The sequence below is a fragment of the Streptopelia decaocto genome (assembly GCF_964273445.1).
Source record: "Streptopelia decaocto genome assembly, chromosome: 1".
NCBI lineage: Eukaryota > Metazoa > Chordata > Aves > Columbiformes > Columbidae > Streptopelia > Streptopelia decaocto.
Window position 1 is genome coordinate 204,222,380 of NC_138663.1, and position 27,281 is coordinate 204,249,660.

Sequence of the window (27,281 nt, forward strand, 5' to 3'; positions counted from 1 at the left end):
GTGTTATATCAACCTTTTCTCCTTTTGCAATTTCAAGTATTGAGTTGCCTTTTAAATAAGATATTGTTTCACTTCAATTTGGACAATCAAAATCTGACCATTCATAGCAGGTGACTGTTATGTCCAATTGTGTCACTGCATTTACACCAGTAAAAAGCTTTGTTCCAAATTTAAGCTGACTCTTAGTTTACTGATATCCATAAACAAATGTTTATGCATGTGTTAATATTTCTATAGACCAATCAATGTGTATCTTCATGTTAATGACCATATATACTATCACAGTCTAGTCACAGGGCCTATATTCAAAATAACAAAAACCTGTAAAATATTATAAAAGACTAAACTGCATCTGATCCTGCAAACTTATAGAAATAATTACTTCTTGGTATTAATTGAATGGGGTTACCAAGTATTTATTTTCTTGTGCACTAAGTGATGTTGCTTAACAAGAAACCAAAGACAGGAGTCTTGATTTTTGTTTTGTGTCCAATATAAATGTGATTAAAATCAGGTCTCCACAATAAGGATATGAAATCCCGCAGACACCCAGCAAAACTCTTCTTACAGATAAAATTATATATGTCTCTATAGAGATAGCGGGGTTGGCAGAAAGAGGAGAGAGAGGCTTATACAGAATTAAGTCATATTTTCATTGGACACACTTGTTCTGATTGTGGAGGAGTAGAGACCAACACTGAATACATATTTTCTTTTTTAAGAAGGAATAGTGCATATGTGGAATGGTCATAGGGCTAAACTACAAAATTCAGATGTAGGTTCTTAAGAGATTTTACTTCTATAAAATGGAAACTTTGCGACCTGTCAAATGTTCTGCAGCCAATTTTCACAGGGGCTTCCTGTGCTGCTGGAGGGGCTGTGAAATAGCTGTAGGATAAGTGAGAGAGGTATTTGCCAACATCTCTCAGCCTGATGCAAAAGGTGTATGCGACTGGAATTGAAATTGTGATATCAAGCTTAGGTTTGATTCAACAGTATTTATGCAGGCAGAGTTTCTGAAAGTCCATGAAAAAGTGCCTGGAAATGGATTCCTGCATGTCACGATTTCTTTGCCATGAATATTGTGAAATCCTGTAATAGCCAATAACTCGGGCATTTCAGTCGCAGTGAAAGACCTGTACAATAAATTACTTTTTGACCTCACTGCCATCAGTTCACACAGACTGCCACTAACCTAGGAACTGGCATCAGTGGGCGCTTTACATAGACAAGACATTTTCAAGTATTTGACAACCAAACAGTGAGGTCGTTTTTCACAACATTGGAACTGTGATAAAAAAGAAGAGTATTTTCTCATCAAAAAAGAGGAGAAGAGCTTCCACCAATGTCCTGGCTTGATTTATTGTTTGACGCTTCTTAAGAACAGACTGTGTTTTGAAGAAGCCATGAAAAAAACATTGTGATGTGTATTCTTGCTTGACCAAATGTCCGCAGATGTCTCCGGTTATGTAAGCCTGGCTTACACATGCCATCCTCCCCTGGTTGTGACAGACATTAAGACACTGTGTGTTTCTTCTTCTTAAGAATTCCCTTTAAGTATTCTTTTATGTCAACATCATTTTTATATTCTAAAAGTTTTTCCCTAGGTGCAGCAGCCATATGTATGTTACTCATCAGCTAATAGGACAGGGATTTTTAAAAAGGAAATGTTCATGTAACATTGAATAAACAATCCCATTTCAAAACTTGCTTTATAGTGGCAAACAGAACAACAAGTAGTGTATCATTGATTTGCTAGCTGTATCATTCTGCAATTGGCAACTATATCATTGTTTAACCATCTTCCCATTTTTTTTGTAGCTGATGCAACCCATACTGTTTAGTGCAGATGAGCTCTTGGTAGAGGTTGTCCTCCTTACACTTTGCAGAAGAGCCTAATATGTTGGGGAAAAATTTATTCTGATGCTCTAAAAGGTCAAAAAGCAACTATATCTTCTAAACCCCATTAAACTCCCAAATACATTGGGAATGCTTGATTTTGCTCTTTCATTAAACCAATTCTAATCCTCCGTCATGAGCTGGAACTGGTGTTCACGGATCACCTGAGAAAAACCTGTTCCAGAGCATTGGCTGTGAAATTCTTTTACAGAGGGTATAGATGAATTTCATTTACCACCTATTTTTAGGCAGGTTTGCACTAAGCTTTAGCCTAGTTTTTATGTTATGTGATTATCTATACCAGTCTTGTTCTGAGATTGGTCTAGCAGTGTATACAAGTCCATTCATTTTACTGCTTCTCACCTGTCATGCTTTTTTATGCCTCTCCTTTAATACTTATTTTTGGCCTAACTGGAATGAAAAGCACTTACTTCTACAGCACTCTACAAAAATCTACAAAGTTTATCATCAATATTATGTCTCTGCAATCCTTTTCTCTACATTTAATTCACAGGTTTTGTCTTAGGGACATTCTTTTACTCTGTTTGAACACTGACTTTAAAAGAGGTTTGGACACTCAAAACGTGGTTAAATCTCTACACATTAAATTTCTCCCATCATACTGAAAAGTTACACTGGCACCAGAAAGAAAAGTTTTGGACTGTAACAGATACTCCGTGTTATTTCTTTTTTCAAACATATATTACCTCTCTGCTTTTATAGTGGGATTTTTCACCTAGCAATTCCAAGAGCATGATGAAGTCTCCAGAACAAACTTTTGAAGATAACCCTGTGTTACTATGTGAAAAGTGGTTTTGCAGTTAGCATGGCAGCATGGAGTGGGGAACATGGGTCAAACCATACTTTGGGATCTTCTGCCTCATTGTCCCATGTGCAATACCAGCAACACAGCAGTGCCCTCCTGATGGGCACTTTGTGAGGACTAGGTCAACACTATGACCTGGTGGATGCCATCACCGAGGCTATGGTAGTTTATTTTATTAAGAAAAGTAATGAAGTCTACTGAGGGTAAGTGACTTGACCAAGTCTAGAAGAAAGCCAATTCTACTGAGCCATTCTTGCTTTCTTGGTGTAACTACAAACTTGGCCATGGACTGGATTCACACACATACAAAGCTCATAATGATGACCATGTAGACATGCAGAATATAAGCTAAGAAGTTCTTTGTGACAGCTGTAGGCCTGGGTGTATAGTGATCACACAGTATATTCTTTAAGACATATAGCACAAGTGGGATGGGGAGCAGTTGAGGGAACTGGGGTTGTTCAGCCTGGAGAAAAGGAGCTGAGGGGAGACCTTATCACTGTCTACAACTACCTGAAAGGAGGTTGTAGCATGGAGGGTGTTGGTCTCTTCTCCCAACTAGCAAGCGATTGAACAAGAGGAAATGGCCTCAAATTGCACAGGGGAAGTTCAGATTGGATATTAGAAAAACTTCTCCACAGAAAGGGTTGTCAGGCATTGGAACAGGCTGCCCAGGGAAGTGGTGGAGTCACCATCTCTGGAGGGCTTTAAAAGATGTGTAGACAAGGTTCTTAGGGACATGGTTTAGTGCTAGATTTAGGTTATGGTTGGACTTGATGATCTTAAGGGTCTCTTCCAACCAAAATGATTCTATGATTCTATGATCTTTCATTTTTAGTCTTTCATTTTTAGTTACATGCTGGCAAGCAACAACTTGCCAACTTCTCTATGTCTTTTTACGAGACGCAGGAGGAAGGATTCTGTTTAGTTCCACCTTAAATTTTCTTAGATACTGCAAGTATTTGAAAAAAAAAAAAAGAAAGAAGCCTGGGCTACAGTCATTCCTTATTGAAGTTTTGCAACATGATCTGTTTTGATAAGTGAGAATGAACTGGGTGAGAAGAAGTGCAGATGAAGATAACTCTTCTTGCTTTGTTCTCCCATGAAGCTGCAGGAAGATTTGGATCTTGGAAATCCAAAATGAAAAAGTACAAGCTGATTAAAAACTCCGTGCTCTCTAGCTTCTGCAGACAAGGGCAGCGTGGTTTACTATTCATAAATATTAAATTTTACTAATTTATTTTTTAAGAATGACTTAATGCCATGTGTTAGCCAGCAACTCAATTTTAATTCCTAACAAAACAACTGTTAAAACCAACAAAGAATACTAGGAGAACAGAAAGACTAGTAGATTTTCAAGAAAACATGTAAAGGTGATATTTGCAAACTTGGTGCAAGGTATGAATCACAGTAAAAAGGGATTATTCATCTGTGCCAATTTACATTGCATCATTGTCAGCAGAATTGAAATGCTGTTGTAAAAACCTTGTGTACGTGACAGCCAAGGTCATTTACGAATATCCAAAGGTTGTACACAAAACGGGTGGGAAGGATTTGTTCAAGCAGCAACACTGAAATTAATAGTGTGAAAATAAGAAAGGGCAAAGCTCCTTGACAGTGAAATCAATTTAGATGTAGAATAATCTGCCCCAAGGGAAGAGAAAAAGCCTGGATAATATTTCACATTTGAAACAAATCTGCTAATCATAAGTACTACAGGGAATAACACCGCAGTGCTAGGAGACAAAGGCGGGGTGAGGTGAAGGAAAAAGAGATGAACAAAAAGCCTCTCCCAGCTCCGGTTCCTGTGTTTCTGTGCCGAGATGCTCACAGACGCAGCATCGCAGAGTTGTGCTGGGTCCAGCACAGGCTTTCACCTCATTGCGCTCAGTGGGAAGCTTTTCTCTCCTTTCTCAAGGCTCTCTTTGGAGTTAGACAGTGTATTTGACGTTCGGCAATGTTGTCCCAAATCTCTCTCTACCCTTTTAATTATTTTTTTTTCCCAAAAAGTAACTTTTCCTGTTAAAGCTAATGTATGCCATCAGATACTAATAGTGCTAACAAATATTTGCACATGTAAACCTATCTCGGCATCCTTTGTGCAACAACGATGGTGAAAGAGCCTCAGAGATGAACAGTAACATTGGTGTGTACTTGGCAAAGTTTGGGACTGTCCGATCACCAGCTCCACAGATTTTCCTACAGTGTACACCATAGGACCTTTATCAGCTCGATCTTCATTCACAGAATCACAGAATGTTAGGGATTGGAAGGGACCTCAAAAGATCATCTAGTCCAATCCACCTGTCAGAGCAGGAACACTTATTTTCTCATATATTTTTCTTAACTCTGATACCCTGTTGACTGCTGCTGTTTCTTTAGATTTGCAAATGAGCTTTAAGGTTTTGGTCCCCCCTATGCAATCTTTTGAACTAATAAATAGAGCTGGAGAAGGCCTCAGTTATCTGTGCTGTTAAGCAAACAAACAAGCAAATAAACAAACTAAAAACTAATTGACTCCTTTATCACTATTTTTTGTGGAAACATTTGCTTGTGCAACCAAGTGCTGTGCACTTGACTTGTGCAAGTGTAAACTACTGCACAAAATGGACCACTGCATATAAAGAATAGGTTGCATATAGACTTTTATTACTCTTATTTTGTGAAGTAGTAGTGGACAAAGATTTACAGTACTGACATGCCTTCAAACTATTCACTGAAAGGTAATTGGAACAGACTTATCTTTTCAACTGCCTTTTGAGTTAAATGAAGAGTGTTTACACTCACAGGTGACTGATGGAGCAGGCTGAATTATGGCAAAGATCTGGCTCAGGAGACAGTGAATCATATCAGGCTCATGGTTTTAATTTAAAACATTGATGTATTTAGGCTTTACAGATAAAATTATGAAAAATAAAGCCATGGACTGTTAGGGGCTGGCTCAAGGAGCGTGGACTTGAGCCCACCGAGCAACTGTACGAGCAGAGCCCGTTCTAGTTGACATACGTAGGCCTTAGATTGCTTTACTAGTAGGCCGTGGGAAAAGGGGAAATGGGAAAGTACTAATTAAAACAGGGTCAGCATGCCCTTGAAGAGGTGATAAACAACTTGAGAAAGTAGGGGCCAGAAAAGTGCGGAATGTGTATAAGTTAGCTAACTGCAAGCAGGGGGAGTAAGTGAATGTAACCTTCTAGTGCTTAGTCTGTTAGATAAAGACAAGTATGCATAATTATGGTATTCGGTATAAATGCATGCTATCTTGGGCAATAAACTTGAATCATGCTTTATCACTCACACTGGGTTGGTCGCATGTTTTCCTCATCCGCGCACTAGCAATGGACAAACAAAACCAAAGTCAGTCTCTAAGAGACTGGTGTGAGGTTTGTACAGGGGGTGCAGTTCCTATGTCTTCCAATAATGCATCTCATGCTATCAGTCTCACAGATGGGTTATCAAATTAGATGGACTTTGGCTTTGACCCAGTTTGGCAGTTCCTGTGTCCCTATAACCTCCCAAACATGGTCTGGAGTCACTAAGTCAATCATAACTGAACTGCTTGAATTTGAGTGAGCCGGAAATAAAGATGTGAAATATGGAGTCTGTATCATCTTAATGAGTGTTAATACTTAACTCCACTCTCCTGAAGCTTAGTGAAATCTTACTAGAAGAAAATTTTGTTCTAATTATTTAACAACGTCTATTGCCAACACTATACATTTTTCTTTTCAATCACTTTATATGAAGAAAAGCCAAGTAATATCTATAGAATCATAGAATGGTTTGCGTTGGAAAGGACCTTCAAAGCTCATCTAGTCCAACACCTCTGGAATGAGCAGGGACATCTTTGATAAGATTACATACATACATGCCAATTTCCTACCATCTAATTCAGGGCATTAGGCAATGAGTTCTAAAAATAGCACACACATGAAGTTAAACAGCATAAATTTCTGCTGGAACAGCTCTGAAGAGAAGCAATTAAGTCTCAGCTGTAAATTTTGGTATTCTACCTGTGCTAGCAAATTTTCACAGTGTTATATCTAATCTGTTACCAATTTAAATGTTACATTACATATCACTACTTTATGTCAGTGACTCTCTTGATCATTTTTCTTACCTAAGCAGGGATGGCACATACTTGTTGTGGGATAGTAAACAGTGATACTGTAGTCCCTAACATTACAGCCACCTAAGAAAAAGTACTATCCTATAAATAAACTCCAGACATTTATCAGGTTGAAGAAACTGGAAAATCTACTGGATCAAGTTAAACCCAAAGCCTTTATTTCTCACTTTTTCTGCTCCATTACATTATGCTTACAAGTTGCAGATATTTTGAATTTGTACTTCTCCTTAAAATACTTTATTTTTTTTTTAACTGGAAAACAGACCCAAAGATTTGTTTTTTTTTTAATTTGAAAGAAAAACTACTGGATTTCAAATGAAAGCTACAAAACCATATTTCTTTTCTTCAGCTAAGTAAGAGTCTCAAATTTGACCTGACAGTATTTTTCACAATTTCAAGAATTGTTTCACCTCTTTAAAAAACCTGGTTCCTTAAGGCATTCCAGTTGCCTGCTAGAGTCAACACTGCTACTGTGGCAAAAATGAAAACTGAAGACTCACTTGTTTTCCTTTACTTTTGACTGTGACCTGGGCCCAACAGGCATTATTATTAAATTATTACATGTCTTTGCAGAGTGCCTGAAGATATCCCAGAGCAATAAGACACTGTACAGTTAAATTTTCCTGGATATGCGCTGGTTTAACATCTGAATTTCATTTGATTATTTCAGCACATGAGTGAACTAGTTGTTGATGACAGCAGTATTTCTAATGTACCTTGCAGAAGTGCTGAGCGAAATGTCTTCTGCTCAAGGGGAACAGTCAGGGCAGTGCAATAATAAGGGCTGAGGTCAAACCAGATGTGCCCATTGCCTGGCCCCAGCTCCAGCCACCAGGAAATGTGAAGACAGGACTGTGGAGGATGGGAAAATGCACAAAAGAGCAAGGGCAGCTGGACAAATGGGAGCCAGCTTTTTCTCCGGCATGGGGAGCAGAAATGTCCTCCAAGATACAAGCTGCACCGGCAGGAATGATGCTGAGATCTGACTCTTCCATGACTCTTTAGCTTGGAGAAGAGGAGACTGAGGGGTGACCTCGTTAATGTTTGCAGATATATAAAGGGTGAGAGTCACGAGGATGGAGCCAGGCTCTTCTCGGTGGCAAATAATGATAGGACAAGGGGTAATGGGTTCAAACTAGAACACAAGAGGTTCCACTTAAACTTGAGAAGAAACTTCTTCTCAGTGAGGGTGACAGACACTGGAACAGGCTGCCCAGGGAGGTTGTGGAGTCTCCTTTTCTGCAGACATTCAAACCCACCTGGACACCTTCCTGTGTAACCTCATCTGGGTGTTCCTGCTCCAGCAGGGGGATTGGACTGGATGAGCTTTTGAGGTCCCTTCCAATCCCTGACATTCTGTGATTCTGTGATCCAATGCTACCCCCATTTCTGAGCCTTCGCCAGAACTTAAATGCAACAAGGAGAAAACCAGAAGCAAGAGAGCAACAAAGGCAGATGAAGAAGAGCAATTTACTCTTCCTCTCTGCACTGGGCAGTTTCACACAATAGTTCTGAAGAGTATATTCAGATGTACTAGTGGCCTGTGCCAACAAAAAGTTTTTGTGCAGAAAGCATCTCTACTCAGTCATTTGACTTTAATAATTTCCATCAGGGTTTTTTTTTTGACTTCTTATAGAGATCTGTCTACCAGAATGAGATGCTGAGGAATTCTTGCAATGTGATTTCACATTATGTTTTTATCCTAGTCATTAATTTCCATTTTATCACAAAGGAAGCATTCTTGAATGATTGGTAGAGTAACAACTAAATTCCAATATTGCAGAAACAATGCTTTTGTAAAAGATTGTGTGTCAATTAGTAATGGAGATGTAAAACCAGAAATTTTATGACATGAATGATTTCCAAAGCTTATTTTAAGTTGCATACAAGAAAAATCGTTCTTATTCTCTGGTTATAGCAAAGCAAATTTCAATCATTCTGAGATGTGGGAGCGCACAGTAAAATACTGATTCACAACTCTTGCAAATAAATGACATGCAAAATGATTTTCTATAAAAAGCTCAGTTCTCAGAAGAAGGGGGTTTTCTTGTCTGTAATTTTCCCACCTGTAGCTATACAATCAAAGAAGTTTGGGAGCCTGCACTACCTCCACAGTAACAGTGTAATTTGTATTGAGACTGCAGGAGCTGTATGCTGGTCTGAGCAGAGGGCTTATCCCTATGCATGTCTAGAGAGCTTTGCATAACCTAACCTAACCTAACCTAACCTAACCTAACCTAACCTAACCTAACCTAACCTAACCTATCCAAGCATTTATATTTTACACTTGGCAAAGTAGTAACGCAAGAATATATTCAGAATACCTGTTAAAAGTTCAAAGAGCAAGTTCAAGAACAAAGACTTGTCCAAAATAAGTGGCGGAGTTGTCTATGTTAGGCTTTCAAACTGCATGGTTTAAATAAGGCCCTGTGGTTCCTAAAGTTTAGTTTGTCATGTTTATCAAGATAAAGCAGATCAGGAGTGAAAATCCCTGTCATGCCTTAGCCTTGTGAAGCACTGAAGGGCCATAATCTTGTCCCACCGTGTCTTGAAATTGCGGTTATGTTATCTAGAAGGTGCACCCAGTTAAGGCTCATGGAAATGGGATTTGCTGCCTCTGGATTTAAACATTTAGCCCATAGATGTCTGGGACAAGGCGATGACCCCAGGCTCCCTTTGCAGTCAGTGTATGATTCATCACATCTTCTCTTGACGGCAGTGGCATCTTGGTGCTCTTGACCATGAAGAAAGGAAGAGCTGTTCAGTTTGGAATTTTTGAAGTGGAGAAATATTCATTTGGGAGACAGCAAATAAATATTAAGAAAAACACAGTTAATCTTTTTCAGTAATTGTCCCAACAAAATGATATTTCTGCAAGAGTCATATTTCGGGCTTTCCTGTTGTGCAGGTTAAATATTTTTGTGACAAGTAAAAGCCAGTCTGGAACATTACGACTCATCTCTGCATGTGCTCCATAGACATTTTCCAGAAACTTAGAAATAAATGCCTAATGGAAGCAAATTTTAGCTAGAAATTATCACTCTAAGCAAATTATTTTTAATATCAGTGGGTGTCCAGTAATTGTCTGGCACTGGGACAATAAAGCATTTTTGTTTTGGGCAGATCGCAATGTGTTTTTTTTTAATGTTATTGAAAAGTCATGTTGTTTATGCAGCTGAGGCCACGCTGTGAACCATTCTAGATGCTAAATGCTACTAGGAATACTAAAATGTTATTACAAATCAGATTAGATCAGAGTGGAAATACTTCTCTTTATGGGGGTGGGTGGCCTAAACCAAAGTTTCAATTCAAATGTCTCTAAGCCAGAGGACTGAATTCCTATTCTAATGTTTCATTCTAGCTCATGACTGCTATTTTTAATGTGACTAAGACAATATAACAGTCCTTAGCAAAAAACACATACTAGGGCTGAGGTCAGCTTCTTTGGCATTTAATGGGAAATCTCTTTGCATTCAGCACATTAGAAACACAATGTAAGGGAAGTAAAAGACAACACTGAATTCAGTGCATACTTCAAGTGGAAGTAGCACCAAGGAATGGTAAAAAAAAAAGTAAACTAAAGATTGACATTTTATTTCTAATGATCAAAATTAGTTGGCATTGGTATTATAAGCCTCATGTTAAGCTGTATAAACAGTTTGTGTATGCCTAACATTATCGTTTGCAGCCTACTGGTAGAAAATGCTGTTCAAATAGTCATAAGAGAGGCAAGTTAGAAAGTTATGGACCCAACTAAAGTGCTTTGATAGTCACAGAACATAGTAAACAGCATGTTCATGGTCTCATCTGGGGTCACATCGGTGGGATGTGTGTCTGAAGGATGAGTAGGTTTGCCTGTGTCCTGCTTTGTGTCCTGCCACCCCACCTCACCTTACTGATGTTACTTCCCGGCTTGACTTTGGACCTGACTTATCACTATGGACTTTCTGGGAACCACAAGGCTGTGGACCAACCTTGGTTGCCACCACCAGGCTTGTTGCTTGTGCCCTGGGACTGCACTTCTTACTGTGAGGGTGCTGTCACCCTTGGGTGCCAGTGGAGCAGCCCTCTCCTGCTGCTCCCTCACACCTTCACTCTTCCATCCAGGTTATTATCCTCCAGCTGCTCTCCTGGGCAGCTGAGAGCTGACTGCAGTTCACTCTGCCCTCTTTAACCCATCATCTTTAGAAGCAGCAGTAAGTATAGAAATAGAACAGCAACATTGCGCCTGCATTATTCACTGTTTGCTTCTTAAAAACTACAGTAGCAGCAGGCTAAAAAAAAATATAAAAGGGCTGGATTACGCAGACAAATATACACAGGCAGATTGCTACAAGGCACGTTGCTCCCAGGCATATGTACAAACAGGTCTGAAAGATTACAGCTACACAAGTTATCATTTTTTTAAGTAATAGTCAGGATACCAGTTGGAGGCCAATTTATAGCTGAGCACTTACTCCAGTAAGATTGCTCAGATTTCTTTGGAGAATACCCCACAGGCATCCATTCCCATTAAACATCAACAAGAAAGACTGGGAGAAAAAAGTCAGGCTAGATCAGTAAGGAGGGATAAATCAGGCTGAGATTAAGACTAAAGAATATTTAATAGTGTGCCTACACTACCTTCACTAACCCTCCTCCATATCGTCCTTGCTGGTAGGTGTATGCTGCTTAATTTATGTTCAACACCTCTTCTTCTTAGTAAATCACACCACCTGTGATCCCACATGTTCTGGTGTTTGACATTTCCATTATCTTTTACTTGGCATCTGTTGCTATTTCCTAACCACCAAATTTAGAGTGGAAAAAAAGGCCAAAGCCTCTCCTTTTCTCTTTTTATACACATGGACAAACACACACCAACATGGACAGGAGTGTTATTCCCAGTCCAATATCTACCCTTTCACTATCATTTCACTACTGACTGGAGAGAATTCAGAAAACAGCATGTTTAATCAATTGAGTTGATTGTTTTATAAGGCACGCTTAGGGATCAATGAGTGCAATTTTTAGGGCACATCGGGTAATCTACTCTTTCTGTCAGTGCAACGTAACCCACTGGAGAGCGTATGTTACCAGACTCTACAAGTCAACAGCTATCTCCACAACAAAGATGCAGGTTTTCAAACATGCTCAGATTGTGGATTTTCTTCTACTTCTATTATTGTCCCAGTACCAGTCACTTTAGGAAATCCATTTATTATGTCAAATATTTTTAGGAGTGCAAAGAAATGTTGGTAAAAATACACTGAATATGTGGAAATCTTTCTGATTATGGACTACAGAACTGTTGCTCCCTAGAAGTGGTGAAACTTTATCCCCTCTTTCTCTGCATGGATCTGCCATGGTGAAGCACCAGCACAGATGCTGTACCTTAGACCAGGGAAGGTGTGACTGCAGGTTCTCCTTGGTGAAGGTGAAGACAAATAATCCAGTCTCTATATACATTGATAGAAGAAGGAATAACAGGCTTAAAATGCAGTAGTTTAGACATTTCTAATGATGAGGAGACTGGAGTAGGCTGTTTGAAATTTCTGTCATGGCAGGTCTTTAAGCTGAGATTAGGCAAATCTGCCAGACAGAAGGTAAGCAAGACACCCTTAGCCTTGAGGTTCCTTACAGATCAGTTTTTATCTGATTTGATCAGTAGGGCTGAAAATACCATGATTAAACTGTTTGGAATTTTTTTTTCCCCAAAATACTTAATAGGCTGTGAAAATGTGTCCTATGTATCAAGTTCTGACTGTCACTGGATTTTGACATTTGGAGGAGAGCTGCACTGAGTATGCAGAGTTTTATTTACACCACAATACTGAGTTTGCTATCCCAGTCAAGTTTAGCTTTTTCTTCCATCAGTGCAGTGCTGCTAAAATGCCAACAAAGCAAGAGGGTGACCTTACAATGCACACAGGGCTCTGGGATCCGTAAACAGAATCTGCTTATAAGAAATATTATTAAATGCTATCAAGCTTTTGACTGTCATAATAAATACATTCAGAGGTATTTGAAGGGGCAGGCTGAGTGCAAGGTAGGTGATCTGACTAGAATATGAAAAGAACTGTGGATGACAAGCTAACTGAACAGAAAAAAAATACTAATGGATAGTGATGGAGCAATCTGGTGTGGTTCACAGCCCGGGATCTGCACGGCTGATGTGCAGCAGAGCTGCTGGGAGAGGTTTTGGATGGATGGGGAAGTCCCCTTTCTTGGCAGGTACCTCGTCCCTGTTTGGGCCCCCACTGAGCAGCCCCACCAGTCACTAGTCGTGGGCTGAACACCCCTCCATGCACCCTGACACAACCATTAAAAATGGAGACATTGTGAGAGGCACAACATTCCCCTGGGAAATAAAATTGGGTATTTGTCCATGAGACAATGTTCTGGAGTCAAATGGCCAAATTGGTATGAAATGAAAAGCCATATGCTATAAAAAACCAGATCTCTGTATAACATTAATTTTTACCTAAGTATTGTTCTTCAAGATAGTGGAACACTTCTCTGGGAAGAGGCAACATCCATTAATATAAGAAAAAAGGTGAGATGTTAGATAAAGGTGAGATATCTTTCCAAAGAGCTACTGTTTCTATTATGAAATATTTTCAAGAGACAGTCAAGAAAGAGTATGTGACCTGGCAGGGGGAAAAGCAGAAGAGATGCTGTTTTTGTCTCCTGAAAGACTCGTTCTGATTCAGGAAAAAATCTGAAAATGCCTCAACCACTGTGGGGATTAGGATTATAAAAATAAAGGCTATTTTTGTTTAGCCTGAAGCCCCTGGTAGAAGAAATTACCAAGAGTTCAGTATGCTGCTTTGGCAGATACATAACCCTGCCTGCAGCTACTAATGTGTTCTGCTCCTTTTGGTGCAAAGGTGAGCATTGAAAGGTGCTTGGGATATGATCTTGAGTTCAACATAGCATAAAACATACATTTTAATTGAGTTGGTACTCACAGAAATCCTTTAGCTTCCTCCAGCACAAATATCAGACATAAACCTTTGGGTTGCCCTATCTTCCATTGATTACATATAGGCCCATAGACTGAGACAGCAGATGCAGATGACTTAGCATCTCTAAATGGTTTGATGTCTTTAAAAATGTTAATTTGACCTACAATTCTGATGATTTTTTAGCTTACCATAAGCTGTACTAATGTTTCATTTGCTGTTTATACTACACATGATGACTCTGAAGCTGAACAAATACATTTCTCTTGGTCAAAATAAACAGAACATGAAAGAAAAGTAGTCCTATTGGGTTAAGCCAGAGATACAGTTAGCTCAGTAACTTTTGGTGAAGTTTTCTGATACAAAAGTTTAAAAGAAAAATAAACATGATATTTCCCCTCTTATAACCAATCTGCTTCTTGAAATCAACAATTAGTATGTCCTGAGCTACTTGAGCTTGCAGCCCAGAAGGGCAATTATATCTTGAGCTGCATCAGAAGGAGCGTGGCCAGCAGGTGGAGGGAGGTGATTCTGCCCCTCTGCTCCACTCTGGTGAGACCCCACCTGGAGTCCTGTGTCCAGCTCTGGAGCCCTCAGTGCAGGAAAGACATGGACCTGTTGGAGAGGGGCCAGAGGAGCCACGGAAATGATCAGAGGCTGGAACAGCTCTGCTGGGAGGACAGGCTGAGAGAGCTGGGGTTGTTCAGCCTGGAGAAGAGAAGGCTCTGGGGAGACCTTTCAGTGCTTAAAAGGGGCCTGTAAGAAAGATGGGGACAGACTTTTTAGCAGGGCCTGTTGTGACAGGACAAGAGTTGATGGTTTTAAACAGAAGAAGGGCAGATTCAGGTTAGACATGAGGAAGAAATTTTTTACCCTGTCCCAGGTTGCCCAGAGAGGTGGTGGATGCCCCATCCCTGGAGACATCCCAGGCCAGGCTGGACGGGGCTCTGAGCAACCTGATCTGGGTGAAGATGTCCCTGCTCATGGCAGGGGTGGCACTGGATGAGCTTTGAAGGGCCCTTCCAACCCAAACTGTTCTATGACTAGAGCATTAAAACTTGCCCTGAGATCCATTGTTTGTTAACTTACATAATTCCTTTTAAACTTATTTATTTTTTATACAATATCCTGTAATATTAAGCATCAGAATTTAATTATGTGTTGCAGGGAAAGATACTATCAGTTGCCTGATTTAAACTTGAGACAAGAAGACTTCACTGGAGCTCCCTAATTGTGTTTTGCATTCCCTGTTTTTGTATCCATCTTGATTTTGTAGACTTTTATTTCACAAAGCGTGGATTAGAGTAGTTCAAAGAAATGAAATAAAATTGATATAAATATTCTAAATCACATTTTAAAAAATGCTGAATTCATTTTCTAGATGGAGTAACAAACACATTCGTGTTTGGCTTGAAAAAGAGGATATTTTGGGCCTTTGAAAAGATTATCCTTCACCTGTCCCTGTATTGAACTGTGTTCTTAAACACCTTTTTAGGAAGACACAAGAAGCTCATCAGCTACAAATGTCACACCATGTGTAATACTTACTTTGTATCTTACCTCTGGATATGTGATTAAAAATAAGGCACAAACAGATGAAAATGCATAAGACTTTCAAAACCTGTAGAATAACTAGACGGTTCAGATTTTAAAACCATAGCTCTAAAATTCTGGCACTATCTCAAGAAAATTGGCTGTGGTTTATAGGCTCTTAAACATGGTTTCTTCCCCTTGCTTCTACTGGTGAAAAAAGGAGTTTGGGCCAGCAAAATGAGTCAGGAAAAATCACAATAAGATAAATCTTTTATCTGTGCAAAAAACCCCAAGAATTCTCTGTGTTCAGTTTAATTTTGTTAAAAAAAAAGCTTTCATGCGCATCACCTGGCCAAATTTAGAAGCATGACATGAAATGCTATTGTCCCAATTTCATCTGTAGAGTAAAATAAGACAGCTTCACTTGCCCACATGCTCATGAATTTATGAGCACAAAGGTACAACAGACATGCATAAGCCCGTTTGTATCTGAATTTTAGCTTGATTTTGAAACAAAAGAATTCTCCTGGGTCTACCACAGCCTTATTTTATCTGGACTGAATTTCTTCCAGATAAAAAAAGGAAAGCATGCACTGTTAGACAGCTTACACCACTTCTTTTGAACACTGAAAGGCTAAATAGAAATGCTGATCCCTAAAATGCACATACATATCTGTGTACTCAAACACCTTGTTTTATGTGTTGATCACTTCTTTGCTTTATTCACTTTAAATCACAAGCCTACATTATCTCTTTCCAAAAAGCCTCGAAATTGTGTGATTTTTTTTAATAGACAAAAGCAAATTTTAGCAAAACTAACAATAGAAATTGTGCTCCCAAAGGGTATAACAGTCTTGGTCTGTAATTACGCAATTTCCTGAACACTGAAACAAACATTGATGTGACTGGCTGGAAGATTAATGTTAAAATGGAAAAACAATTTGGGGAATCAAGATGTAATTAAATACTTGACAGACTCACTTGAATAAGAACCATTAGTTATATGAATGAATTATTCCCCCAAGGCTTTGATTAAATACAGGAAATAGACATTTAACAAGTGATTTCATTGGCCATAAAAAGCTTATTATCTCCCAAAATAAATGACAACATGAGAGTGGTCATTTCAAACAACAAAAAAAAAGAGTTTTTACTCCTGAAGGAATGCAATGAGATGAGTAAGTCCTTTCACAATGCAGTTTGTTATATATTTTATAACAAGTTATCTGCATGTGCAAATAATGTGCAGCAGCTGAACTCTGATTCCACGTACCTTATAAATCTGGAAAACTGGTTTCAGTCAGTGCAATTATTCTGCATTTGCATTGAACTCAGGGACTGTTCTGCAGAGCAGTAACAGGGAAGTATTTTTGAGTCTGAAATATTATTTTGCTGGCATGTAGAGGCTTGGGACCCACTGTGCTATGAACTGCATGTTCATCGTAAGAGGAACTTGTTACCCTGCGAACGTGTTACAGTCCAAGCGAAAGGACAGGATAAACCAGGATAAAGAGAGTATTATTATTTCCATTACAGAGGGAAACTGAAGCAAGAAGAGATTGAGAATTTCAATGTAGGCAGAGGGCCACAGGAACAGCAGATCTGGAAGGGACCTGCTGAACCACTTGGTTTCATCCCTTGTTAGCACACCCCTACCACTGTGTCCTCTCATCACCCAGGTCTGGCCCTGCCCTGTACTTTCTGCAGCCAAACATGACTTTTCACTGATGGTTTCTGAAGCTCTATCGCTTGGTTTGCTCGCAGAAGCCCTCAATTGTAAACCCCATGCCTGCCAACTGGACCGATTTCAAAAATAAATGCCTGCAAATGTAATGTCAAGTATTTACTATTGCTACAAGCACAAGCTACACTTCAGCAGAACAATATACTTCAACAGCCAGGACTGTGGGCATTTCTCATGCGATAACTCTTGCCAGCCAGCCAGCAATGTATGGATATTAGACATCAGGCTGGTGAGAGCTGTTGGGCACAATAAAATGATGCTGTGGAGTGGTAGCAGCAGGAACGCTGGTCTGTTGATCGCACCAGGGGGACGGAACTTGCAGATTTTGTGTTGGCTGCTGTGAAACACACCTGTGTTCAATGTCTGTCACAACTGTCAAACCAGAACATCCAAACCCCAAATTTTGCATCTGGGACCCCTTAACTTTCAACCTTCTGTTTGAGATTTAACAGCTTTTGAAGCCAGGGAATTTACACTTTTTGCCCTATTTCATTAAACAATTATCCACCTGCATTAATTTTTGACGTATTTTCTTCTCTAGCCATTATTTAACTCACAGAATACTCTTTAGCATCTTACTATCTTCCAATTACAAAGTGCTTTCACTCAGTATTATTATTAAAAAAATATGTAACTATTTAGAAAATTCTATCATATTATACTCCTGTATGTGTTTCGCTATACTTCAGTCTTGGTTGCAACAATCTAAATATTGCTTATGTTGCTAATATTTTCTCTACTCTGAAACATATAAACCAATTACAAAATGCAATTTCAAAAGGTTTCATTATTTACATACCCCTTTTGCATCAATTACACCAGGTTTCGCGTTGAATTTCACCGTCTTCAAACGTGCACGCTCCTTTCTTTCAACTCTGGGAAAAACACAAACAAACACATGTTAATTATAGAAGTGTTTTGTATGATATGCTTGATATCTCATGTCTCAAGACCATTGGTGGTTTACTGTGCAAACACATGGGATGGTGGTAAAAGCATGTCAAGGGCAGATTTACCTTCTCTAAATTAAGCTGTCCAAAAATCAGGCAACATTTTGAGTTCTTCTGTGGTCAGAGGAATGAAAGGACAGAGGGAGAATAAGCTGGTCGCCTTGGTGCTTTCAGATGTGCACTTTACGATGGAATAAACTTCTGTCTGCACAGGCACCTTTTTGTCTTTCTATAGAGGGAACTTTGATTCCCTAGCTTACATAAATGATGAACTTTTAGATCATCCCAATTAAGGTAAAATGAATCCCACCATTTCTGATTCTATTTTCAAAGAAACCCCTCATGGTTTCAGAGTCAAGAATTGCTTAAAAAAACACCAGTTGCTCTCTAGACTGCAGAGGAAATTTCTTGAGGCTTTGATTATTTACAACTACACAGCTTTGCCAAAAAGAGCATTTCTGAGGAGATGTACAAATGCTCAGGGGTAGAAGAGCTCGTTGCAGCCACTCTAAAATACTGTGAACTGGGTGGGTGGTCTTATTTAAACCTTATTTAAACCATGTCCTCCACAAACACCTGCAAGCAGATAGAATGTAAATTATTCGCTTTTCTGACTCAATTCAGTGAAGATTTCGTTGTGAGTGGATGGGTTCTTAGAACAAGGACGGGCAGGTTCACATCACTAAATAGTGTGGCCAAACAGGAGAGGACACAAACTATATATTTCTATATTTCAGGGATTTTTTTTTTGACTAGTTCTAGTCTGTCTCCATGAACTGACCACCCATTAGCAGGGGGATGCACTGGGTGAGACAATTTTCAAGATGAGTTTAATACAAATGAATTTAATATGTATTCACCAGGACCCCCCTGTGGGATGAACCAAAGTGCTGAAATGAGGACAAAAATGACATTTGCTTTGAAAGATCATTCCTGATTTGAAAAATCAGAGCATGGAGCCCCTGTGAGGCACCTCCTGGGACTTGAGAGCCCAAACTGTAGCATGGTATGACCCAAAATTTGGCTTAGCCTGTACAGTTCCAGTATTCATATATTTAAAGACAGTTGAAATGCTCCAATGAAAAGCCTTGAATGTTATTTGGTCCCTATATCCATAACTGCAGTAAACACAGCTTGAGAGAGGACTTGTTATATTGTATATGCAATACCTTCAGAGAGAATATACTGAGATCTAAAAAGTATATTTTGGGAGAGAAACACATGTAAAAACCATTGGCAGTGAGCCAATGCCAGACAAATAAATTCTAAAGAAAATGAGGACAGTTTTATTTTTTAATGTTTAATATGTTTAGCCACCAAAATAATATAGAAGAGGAATGTGTGGCATCTCAATCCATTCATATCTTAGAATCAAATCTGGACAAACACAAGCTATAATACACTCCCCACTATAGAGGGAAAAAAAGAGGCACAGAAGGCACTTATAAAAGACATTACATGAGATTAATTCTGTGTTTCTGTTCCTAAATATTATGGATCAATAACCTGAATTTCCATTATTCAATAAATGAGCATTATTTTAAAAACATGTTACTTAAACTTAAATCTATAGAGTACTGAAATATGTGTGGTAGGTATTTTACTTGTGGGAAAACGATATACTCTTAATATATTTGGAAAGTTCACCATTACTGCAAGAATTCCATGTGTTGTATATTTAAACTTTTAACACAATATGCTTAAATAACAGTGTCAGGAATCAAAAAATCTAAGAAGGGTTGAGCTCTGATCTATACAAAATCAACCCCCAAGAAAAAAGATGCAGAAAGAGAAATCTGAAGAAAACAAGAAGCTATTCATGTCCTTACTCACCCTGACTAAAACGGTCATTAATGTAAAAGTGACATTTGCTACCTTTACAAAATCATCTATAGAATCTATAATCTACTGGCCCAATAAAAAGAATCCGATCATCTCCCTATAATTGAAACAGTAACTCTCTTTGTCCAAGATTAGGAATTGCTCTAGGAAATATAAGTTGAATCCTGCAAAGCTAGCTTCTAAAAGCTCAATATTGTATTTTTATGAGATAATAAATAGCTGGAAAAAAAAGTGAAGTTTATTATATCCTCCAAATTGGACCTGACATGACCTTTTTTTTAAACTTTCAGAGTTTCCCACGGATGACATTAGCATGCATTCCTGCAAATCTCTTGGTTTCTAAGTCTGGATAACAAGAATACCTAGTTTCTGATAATTATTTTTTTTTTTAAATACAAACTCTAGTCTTTTGATAGAATGATAATTAACACAATATGTTTCCTTCTGTCTGAGTGGGCTTATATATTTCCTACCAAAACACAGTGAATGCTTGTTACTATAGTTACAGTTTAAATATAGAATAAATGCATTTCTCTGTAAATGTGGAATATTCACATGGAAACAGCTCAAATGCAGCTTTCACATTAAATCTATGTTATTAAAAAGACATGAACAGCCTTAAACTTAAACTAGCAGATGAAGTCCCTTGATAGTACCGGTAAGAAATGAAGACTTGAGGCTGTGTAATTGCCTAAATAGGATGGATGCCTTCTGAGAAAATAATTAGCTCAAAATAACATAGCATTTTACTTATTAATCTGTGTTAACATTTGAAGTAATTCCAGTCCTGTCTAACTACCTAAAACATCTGCTTGCAACTTCATTTCTTATTCACTGCGTAAAGAAATTTGGAAATTAACCCTGGAGAGTGGATCTTATTTATGAAATTCATCATAATTGCATTAGCAGCCATGGAGGCATCAGTGCTTTCTGCAGGCATAGCAGACAGATGAGGAGCTGCAGAACCATTCTACAGTGCTTTGAGAAGTATATAAATAATGTCATTAAGTGCCATTAATCCTCCAGGCAAACATAACACAACATTCATACATGCTCAGCATGCCTGCTGAATATTACAAACATTTCATAATCTGGGGCTGTATTAAGGACAGCTCACGGTGTCGCCTCCCATTGCAATTTTCCTGACACCTTCCACAATGAAACTGTTCTCGATTACTTATAATTTAGCTGAATTATAAACTCCCAAGCTGAAATTTCACATGGTTACAGTAGTTTTTTTCTGCCCAAAATGTCAATGAAATGGGTTAGCTGTCAGAGAAAGGCTGGGATAAAATAAATGGTTTTGCACAGTTTATAATATACTCTTAAAGCACTTCAGGTGCCTTCAGGTCTGGAACTTGACGTATGGCAGGGGGTTGCTCTGGTGTCAGGAATATACCTCTCTTTTTCCTGAAGGAATTAACCCAATATCTGAATGTCTGGAAAGCTTTTGTTTTATGTGCTCTGGAGAACTCTGCTCAAATTTAGCTCGGTCCTCCAAAAAATGAGTCTTTGTTGATGTGGTGGGTACTAAAATCTTCCCATATTTTCTCATCTGAGCTACTGGGACACTTTTGCCATAGACAGAGCTAAAAAGGGAACTGAAATGAAGAAGATAAAAAGGTATTGAGTATCAGTTCTTTTGGCATAATTGATCCAACTCTTAGAAAATACATTTTAGAAGGAACATTAATTCAAATACCTTGAGTACTTTTTTGAATCCTCAGTTCTGTAACTGCTATATTTAAAGCAAAATAAACATTACCCCCTTTCCCCCAAGACAAAGGAAGTTTAGGCACAAAAAGCCTTTTGCAGCAGCTGGCATTGTGAATACCTAGATAGCATGTGAATGCAAATTCTTCAGATCACTTTAGCTGACAGCAAATTTACCATGCCTTGGACAACATTTTGATCAATCAGCTGAGGAAATTGCCTTTAAAGGAAGAAATGTTTCACTTCAGACTGTATCAATTCTTCATTCACCACTGCTGCACAAAGCTGGATTATTGGGGGTTGTTCAAGAAATAAAGTGAAGGGGGAAGATTCCCATCTGCCAGACTTGCAGTGGCCCAAATTTGCAACCCTGACTTGCCTGATATAAACATTGCTCCCATGTCCCTTTCTAATTGTATAGCTTTGTGATAGAGCTATGCCTAAGGGATGAAGGAAATCACAGATACAATTTCCAAAACTACTTCATGGCTCAAGTCTCCCATTTTCAAAAGTGCCTGGGGGTCACTGCAACTCAAAGAGATTTTGAAGAATGTTCAAAGACACCTACATCCAAATGTGACTTGGGAGCTGAAATGCTCTGAGTCCCACATGGACACAGCATCGCCTCGCCCAGCTGATGGGGATTTCACCTCCAGCTTTCCACCCACTCTCCAAGTGTAGCTGTCTGCAGAAATACTGCTGTGTACAGGGAAATGGTCTGAGACCACCTGAGATGTTGAACAGTTGGAGTTTATCATGTATACTCATTTTCTCTTGAAACCTTTCTTGGTAGTAGACCATGGCCCCTTTTTAAAAAATGGTCAGGATTCATTCTTGCCTTCCCATGTAACATCTAAAAGAGTGGAGAGGTACATTGAAAATACACCCCAGCCTTCAATTATTTCCTCACTAGCAAGTTCAAGACTTTGCTTCTTTGGGATGCTGTTCTCTTCTGAGGAATTTACTACTGGGATGCAGCACCCAATGCCCTGCAATGTCTATCTCACTCTGTGTCTCTGGGCACAAGTTGCTATTGAAAATGGACCTCTGAGATTTTTCAAAATGAGACTTTCAGTTCTTCGTGTGCACTGCAAAGAAGAAAAAATCAAGTGTAACTCAGCCAGACATGAACTTTGATCTTCCATTGTTGGGGATTAATGGAACACTGGGTGTTTTTTCAGTGCCTCTCTAAAAGCACTGTTCAGTCTTCACAGCAGAGATGTAAACTATTGGTTGAGACATGCTTTAGTATTCAGTAAAAGTGATTATCATAGATGTAGAATACAGTTGCAAATTACAAACTGGTGTCAATAATAAAATAAAATTGTTACAATAGCCTAATTCACACAGATTTGGCACTGATGTGCTCTGCAAGAATGAGTAAAGCAGCATGAAAACTGTAGTAAGGAGAGTGTTCAAATAAAAGAATGCCTTGTAAAATGGACACTTGAAAGACCTTCCTATATTTTATATCTTTGTTAAAGTATTTCTTCTTGTCTTTCTTTGCCATTTGCAGGTCATCTGCATTATATTATTTTTGCCTGCCAATCAAGTGAAAGATAAGTGAAAATATGTTTTACTATTTTTAGTCTAAAATACATCCTCTGCACAGCTTAGCCTTGTTTATGTGAAGTCTGAGCTTATCAATAGATTCTCATTCTTAAAATGATTTTTGAGTGTTCCTGAAGTGGTATTTTTGCAGCAGAACATGTATTTTTCAGTAGGAGAGAACATGCTCTCGTTGAGCTCTCCACCTTCAGTGACTTGTTTATAGGGAGCAGCTCAGCACCCGGTCAATATTCTATGAAAAGAGTAGACCTAATGCCATTAGGAGATGAATTCTCACAAAAAAAGTAAAATGACCTTACCCTGTTTAAAAGCTAAGGTCAGTTTTTCTTCAGCATCATTCTCTTTCCCATCATTGCAAGAGAACAGGAACAGGTTTATACATACATATACGTATCAATTTTATTCCATATTTATCTTTTTTGATTAGATTAATAAGTAAAGTCAGGTAACTTATATTAGATGAAGTTTACATGATTACGCCATGTTAAAAAGTTTTATTACCTAAGGAATAAAATCTCAAGGGATGTTTAGAAAAGTAGACAATTTACAGAAAGCCATTAAAACTAAAACTCACTTGGGTGGATAAACGTGCCCTTCTGCCAAGCTGAGCAGAATAACAAATTTAAACTGGCTTTTTGCTCACAGGGATTTCTATGCTGGGAAAGCCTCTTGTTCCTCGTCCTTCAGTGTTTGTGAAACATTAGTTTTGATGTACTTTTCCCCCCACTTCGCTCTGAACCGAGAGCATGGTTACGTGTACTTGTGGGAAGAATGTGTAACAACACAATTAGCAGGCTAGTACCTTTATAGACCTTCAGCAGGTAATAGCAGAGATATGAGTTGCATAACCTTTGCAATCAGATGTACTTAAACTACCTAATAATGGAAATCTCAGAATGATGTCCAGTCTGAGAGTGGTTCTGTGGCTGCACATCTTAAAGACAACAGAAAGATAATCATAAGTAGAAAGATAAGTGTAAATATTTTAGTGTTTTAGGACCACATCCTTGTTGGCTACAGTGAGAGCAGTAGCAGATGGGGTGACAATTTATGCCCGGCTATTCTGGGGCAGACCCACAGACCCAAGTCAAACAGATGTACACACATCATTAAAAATACCAAAGCCTGACATTCATGAAGTGGGAGGTTGTTTGTGTGTGGGGCTTGCATTGTAGGAGCTTTTCTGTGTGCAGAGGCTCAGCATAGTAAAAGCAAAAAGAACTGGAGATGTAAAATCAGTGCTACAATAAATTAAAATATCTTTACTGCTGGATTAGAACATCTGTCTGGGAATTTAATACACTCTACCTTATGCGCATTGGTTTAATGCTTTTTGTTGATTTGCTTTAAATAATGTGTTTCCATGGGGAAAGAGTCTTAAACATAGGCTGCTCAGCTTGTTGCTGCCCTTTGCTGAATTTGTTTTGCTTATCCTGACAACAGGGAGGACAGTGAGGCAAATAAAAATTCTTGTGATCAAAAGCCCAGCATACGTAGAAATCCAAATCTAAAAAGATGCATCTATACATCTAAATGTAAGAAAAATCTAGTGTAAATATAATTCTGTTGGTTATTCTAGTATAGAATAGTAATTTTTGATGATAGGGCAGTAATTCACATGCATAAACATAGTGCACAGGTAGCAACTCAGGCTGCCTAAGACATTGGTACAGAACTGGTGTTTATGTCCCCTCACCTTGGATACCCTGCCCAGCATAATAGCTGTGCCCTGCTCTCACCATCAACATAACTTGGATAAAACTTTGTGGTGGATGTGGAACCGAGAGAAATTTGGCCTGCAATATTCATCCATTAATATGATATAATAACGACCAGTCGGTGACCGTTAATCTACAACTGAAGTGATTTGCAGCCTCTTATGCCGAAGTCCTACCTTTCCCAACAACAATATGATACAATATCACAACACCTTTATGGCGTTACACTCAGTTTCTACCCAATTGGCTACTCAGTCCCGTGGTTGAGAACAATAGCTGTAATCAGACAATAAATACGTACTGAGGAATGGACAAAATGCTGTTTTCAGATGTAGAAATGGTTGCAATGATATTTTAGCACTGTAGAATACTGATATTTTTCTCTTTTGCTTATCCTCACTGAGGTCACTGGCTCACTAGGTCATGAGATTTGGTCCTTGCACAGATCAGGGGAGAAACATGGGGCCACCTTCATTTCCTTGGACTGCCCCTTCCAGCAACTCTCCTCCAGCTGCAGTGCAACCCTCCAAAGCTCCCTCTTAAAGCCTGACTTTACAATTTAACAATCAACAAGGCAACAAGTACACACATTGGCACCAGCACTGAAATCTGGTGACAAATACCTTTCCAACTCTATTGAATCACTAAGAAGTCTGGTAATGTATCCAACATTCTGCAGAGAATTATGAGTGGCAGCTCCGCTACAGCTATAAATTATGATTTCTTCTGGTATATCACGTATATCACTGGGGATGATTTATCATTCAAAATTTCTCTTATCAGCTCATGCTAAAATGTCACTGCTTGAAGGGCTCTCCTCTAAAAAAATGTAAATAAATGCAAAACCAGATACTTGGAAAGCAATTAGCATCACGCAACAACTTAAAGAAGTAATATAATGTACTTCTTGTGGCTTTGTGTATGTTTACATATAATTATATATTTGTATAACTACATATATGTATACACATCAGAGTAAAGTTGAAGTGGTCACTGGCTTTCAGAGTTATTCCATAATGTTTTCACTTACTAAAAATGCAGAAATTGTATATTAGCTGTTGCTGGACAAGAGACAAGGGAGCAAAGTAGATAGCTAAAAGTCTCACCCTGGCACTAACCATCCCTGGATCTGTACAGCTTCCCTTTGACCCAAAGTGCATAAAATGTTACAGTCCTACAGGATAATATACCTGCATATACATATACATATAGGAAGATGTCCAAGCACAACAACAACTACAAACCACACCAAACAAACCTCCAAAAACCCCAAAAACCCTTAAGAAAAGGAACAGAAATGAAAGATTGAAAGTACAAGCCTCTTCAGCTTACAATGTCATAGAAAACTGGGTTTGCAGGACAAGACACAGCCCAACAAACAGCTACAGGTGCTCTTTTCCTCCTCTTTTATCACAAGGCATACTTTACTGCTAGATATTACATATGCTGTATTACAGATAATACAATGTTGATAGAAACAGTCCCATATAGACTATAAGAGATCTAGCAGCCTGGAGCAAGCAGCTTAGATGAAGATTTCCATTTTGTAGATGTCTACATTTGGTCAAGTGAATCCCAGGACTCGTCTGTTTTAGATCCAGCCTCTCATACTCAATAACCCACGCTTGCAGAGGAAATTTAACTTTGAATTAGCACATTCTGGCAAGTATGATGAGATTTTTCTCTATAGCTCAGCTCTGTATGCACTGATTGCTCACCCTCCCCTTGGGTGGTGTAAATGACCACAGAAGATGCTGGCAAAAGCACATCAGTCTCACTGTCTCTGAGGGATCATCCAGAATCCACAGAAAGGAAAATAATACTCAATTTTCAGTGTGCTGGAAAAAATAACCTTGTACAATTGAAACCTTTTATGAAATAACAGCAACCTCCCCCCACCCCAGCTCAGGTGTTTCACATCATTACATTAAGGCAGACAGAAAATCAGATGCCATTGATTTTTCCAGACGGCTCAGATTCACTAGAGAAGAATCAGGGTGACAAGTGGAGAGCATGGTAAAGGTACCTGCATCTTTTCAAATTCAAGACTCTTATTTTTAGACTCTAACCAACCTTGCCTTTGTTTCCCCCCCTGCCTCTTTTCTTTCAGAGTTTCCTAAGCCACACATTTTTCCCAGGTTGTATCATAGGTCTGACCTCGACTAGAGGGACTCTATCTTTTGTCCTTAACAACATCACTGTGCAGGTAACCCAAAAAGCTTTAGGCACTCACATACTCTCCACCTTACAAAAGATACAACTCCACATCTTAAACAGCTGCTTTGCCCTTCTTTCCCCTATTGATGTTTTATTATGTGTGACAGCTTTTTCTTCTAGCTTTTCACAGTATGCACCACACTGTGAGCTTTGTGCACATACTTGCCTCAGTAATAACTGAATAGACTTTCCCCTTTTCC

The 27,281-nt window shown here is 38.8% G+C and overlaps 1 protein-coding gene across 6 annotated transcripts in view; it reads right to left on the bottom strand.

Moving 5' to 3' along the window:
- Positions 1-27,281, bottom strand: part of DLG2 (discs large MAGUK scaffold protein 2) — an 895,217-nt gene that overhangs the window by 27,313 nt on the left and 840,623 nt on the right. For all 6 annotated transcript variants that reach the window (XM_082046221.1, XM_082046225.1, XM_082046223.1 and 3 more), the window contains one exon: positions 17,872-17,947. In XM_082046221.1, the coding sequence (XP_081902347.1) occupies positions 17,872-17,947 (76 nt within the window). The remainder of the gene's footprint in view (positions 1-17,871; positions 17,948-27,281) is intronic.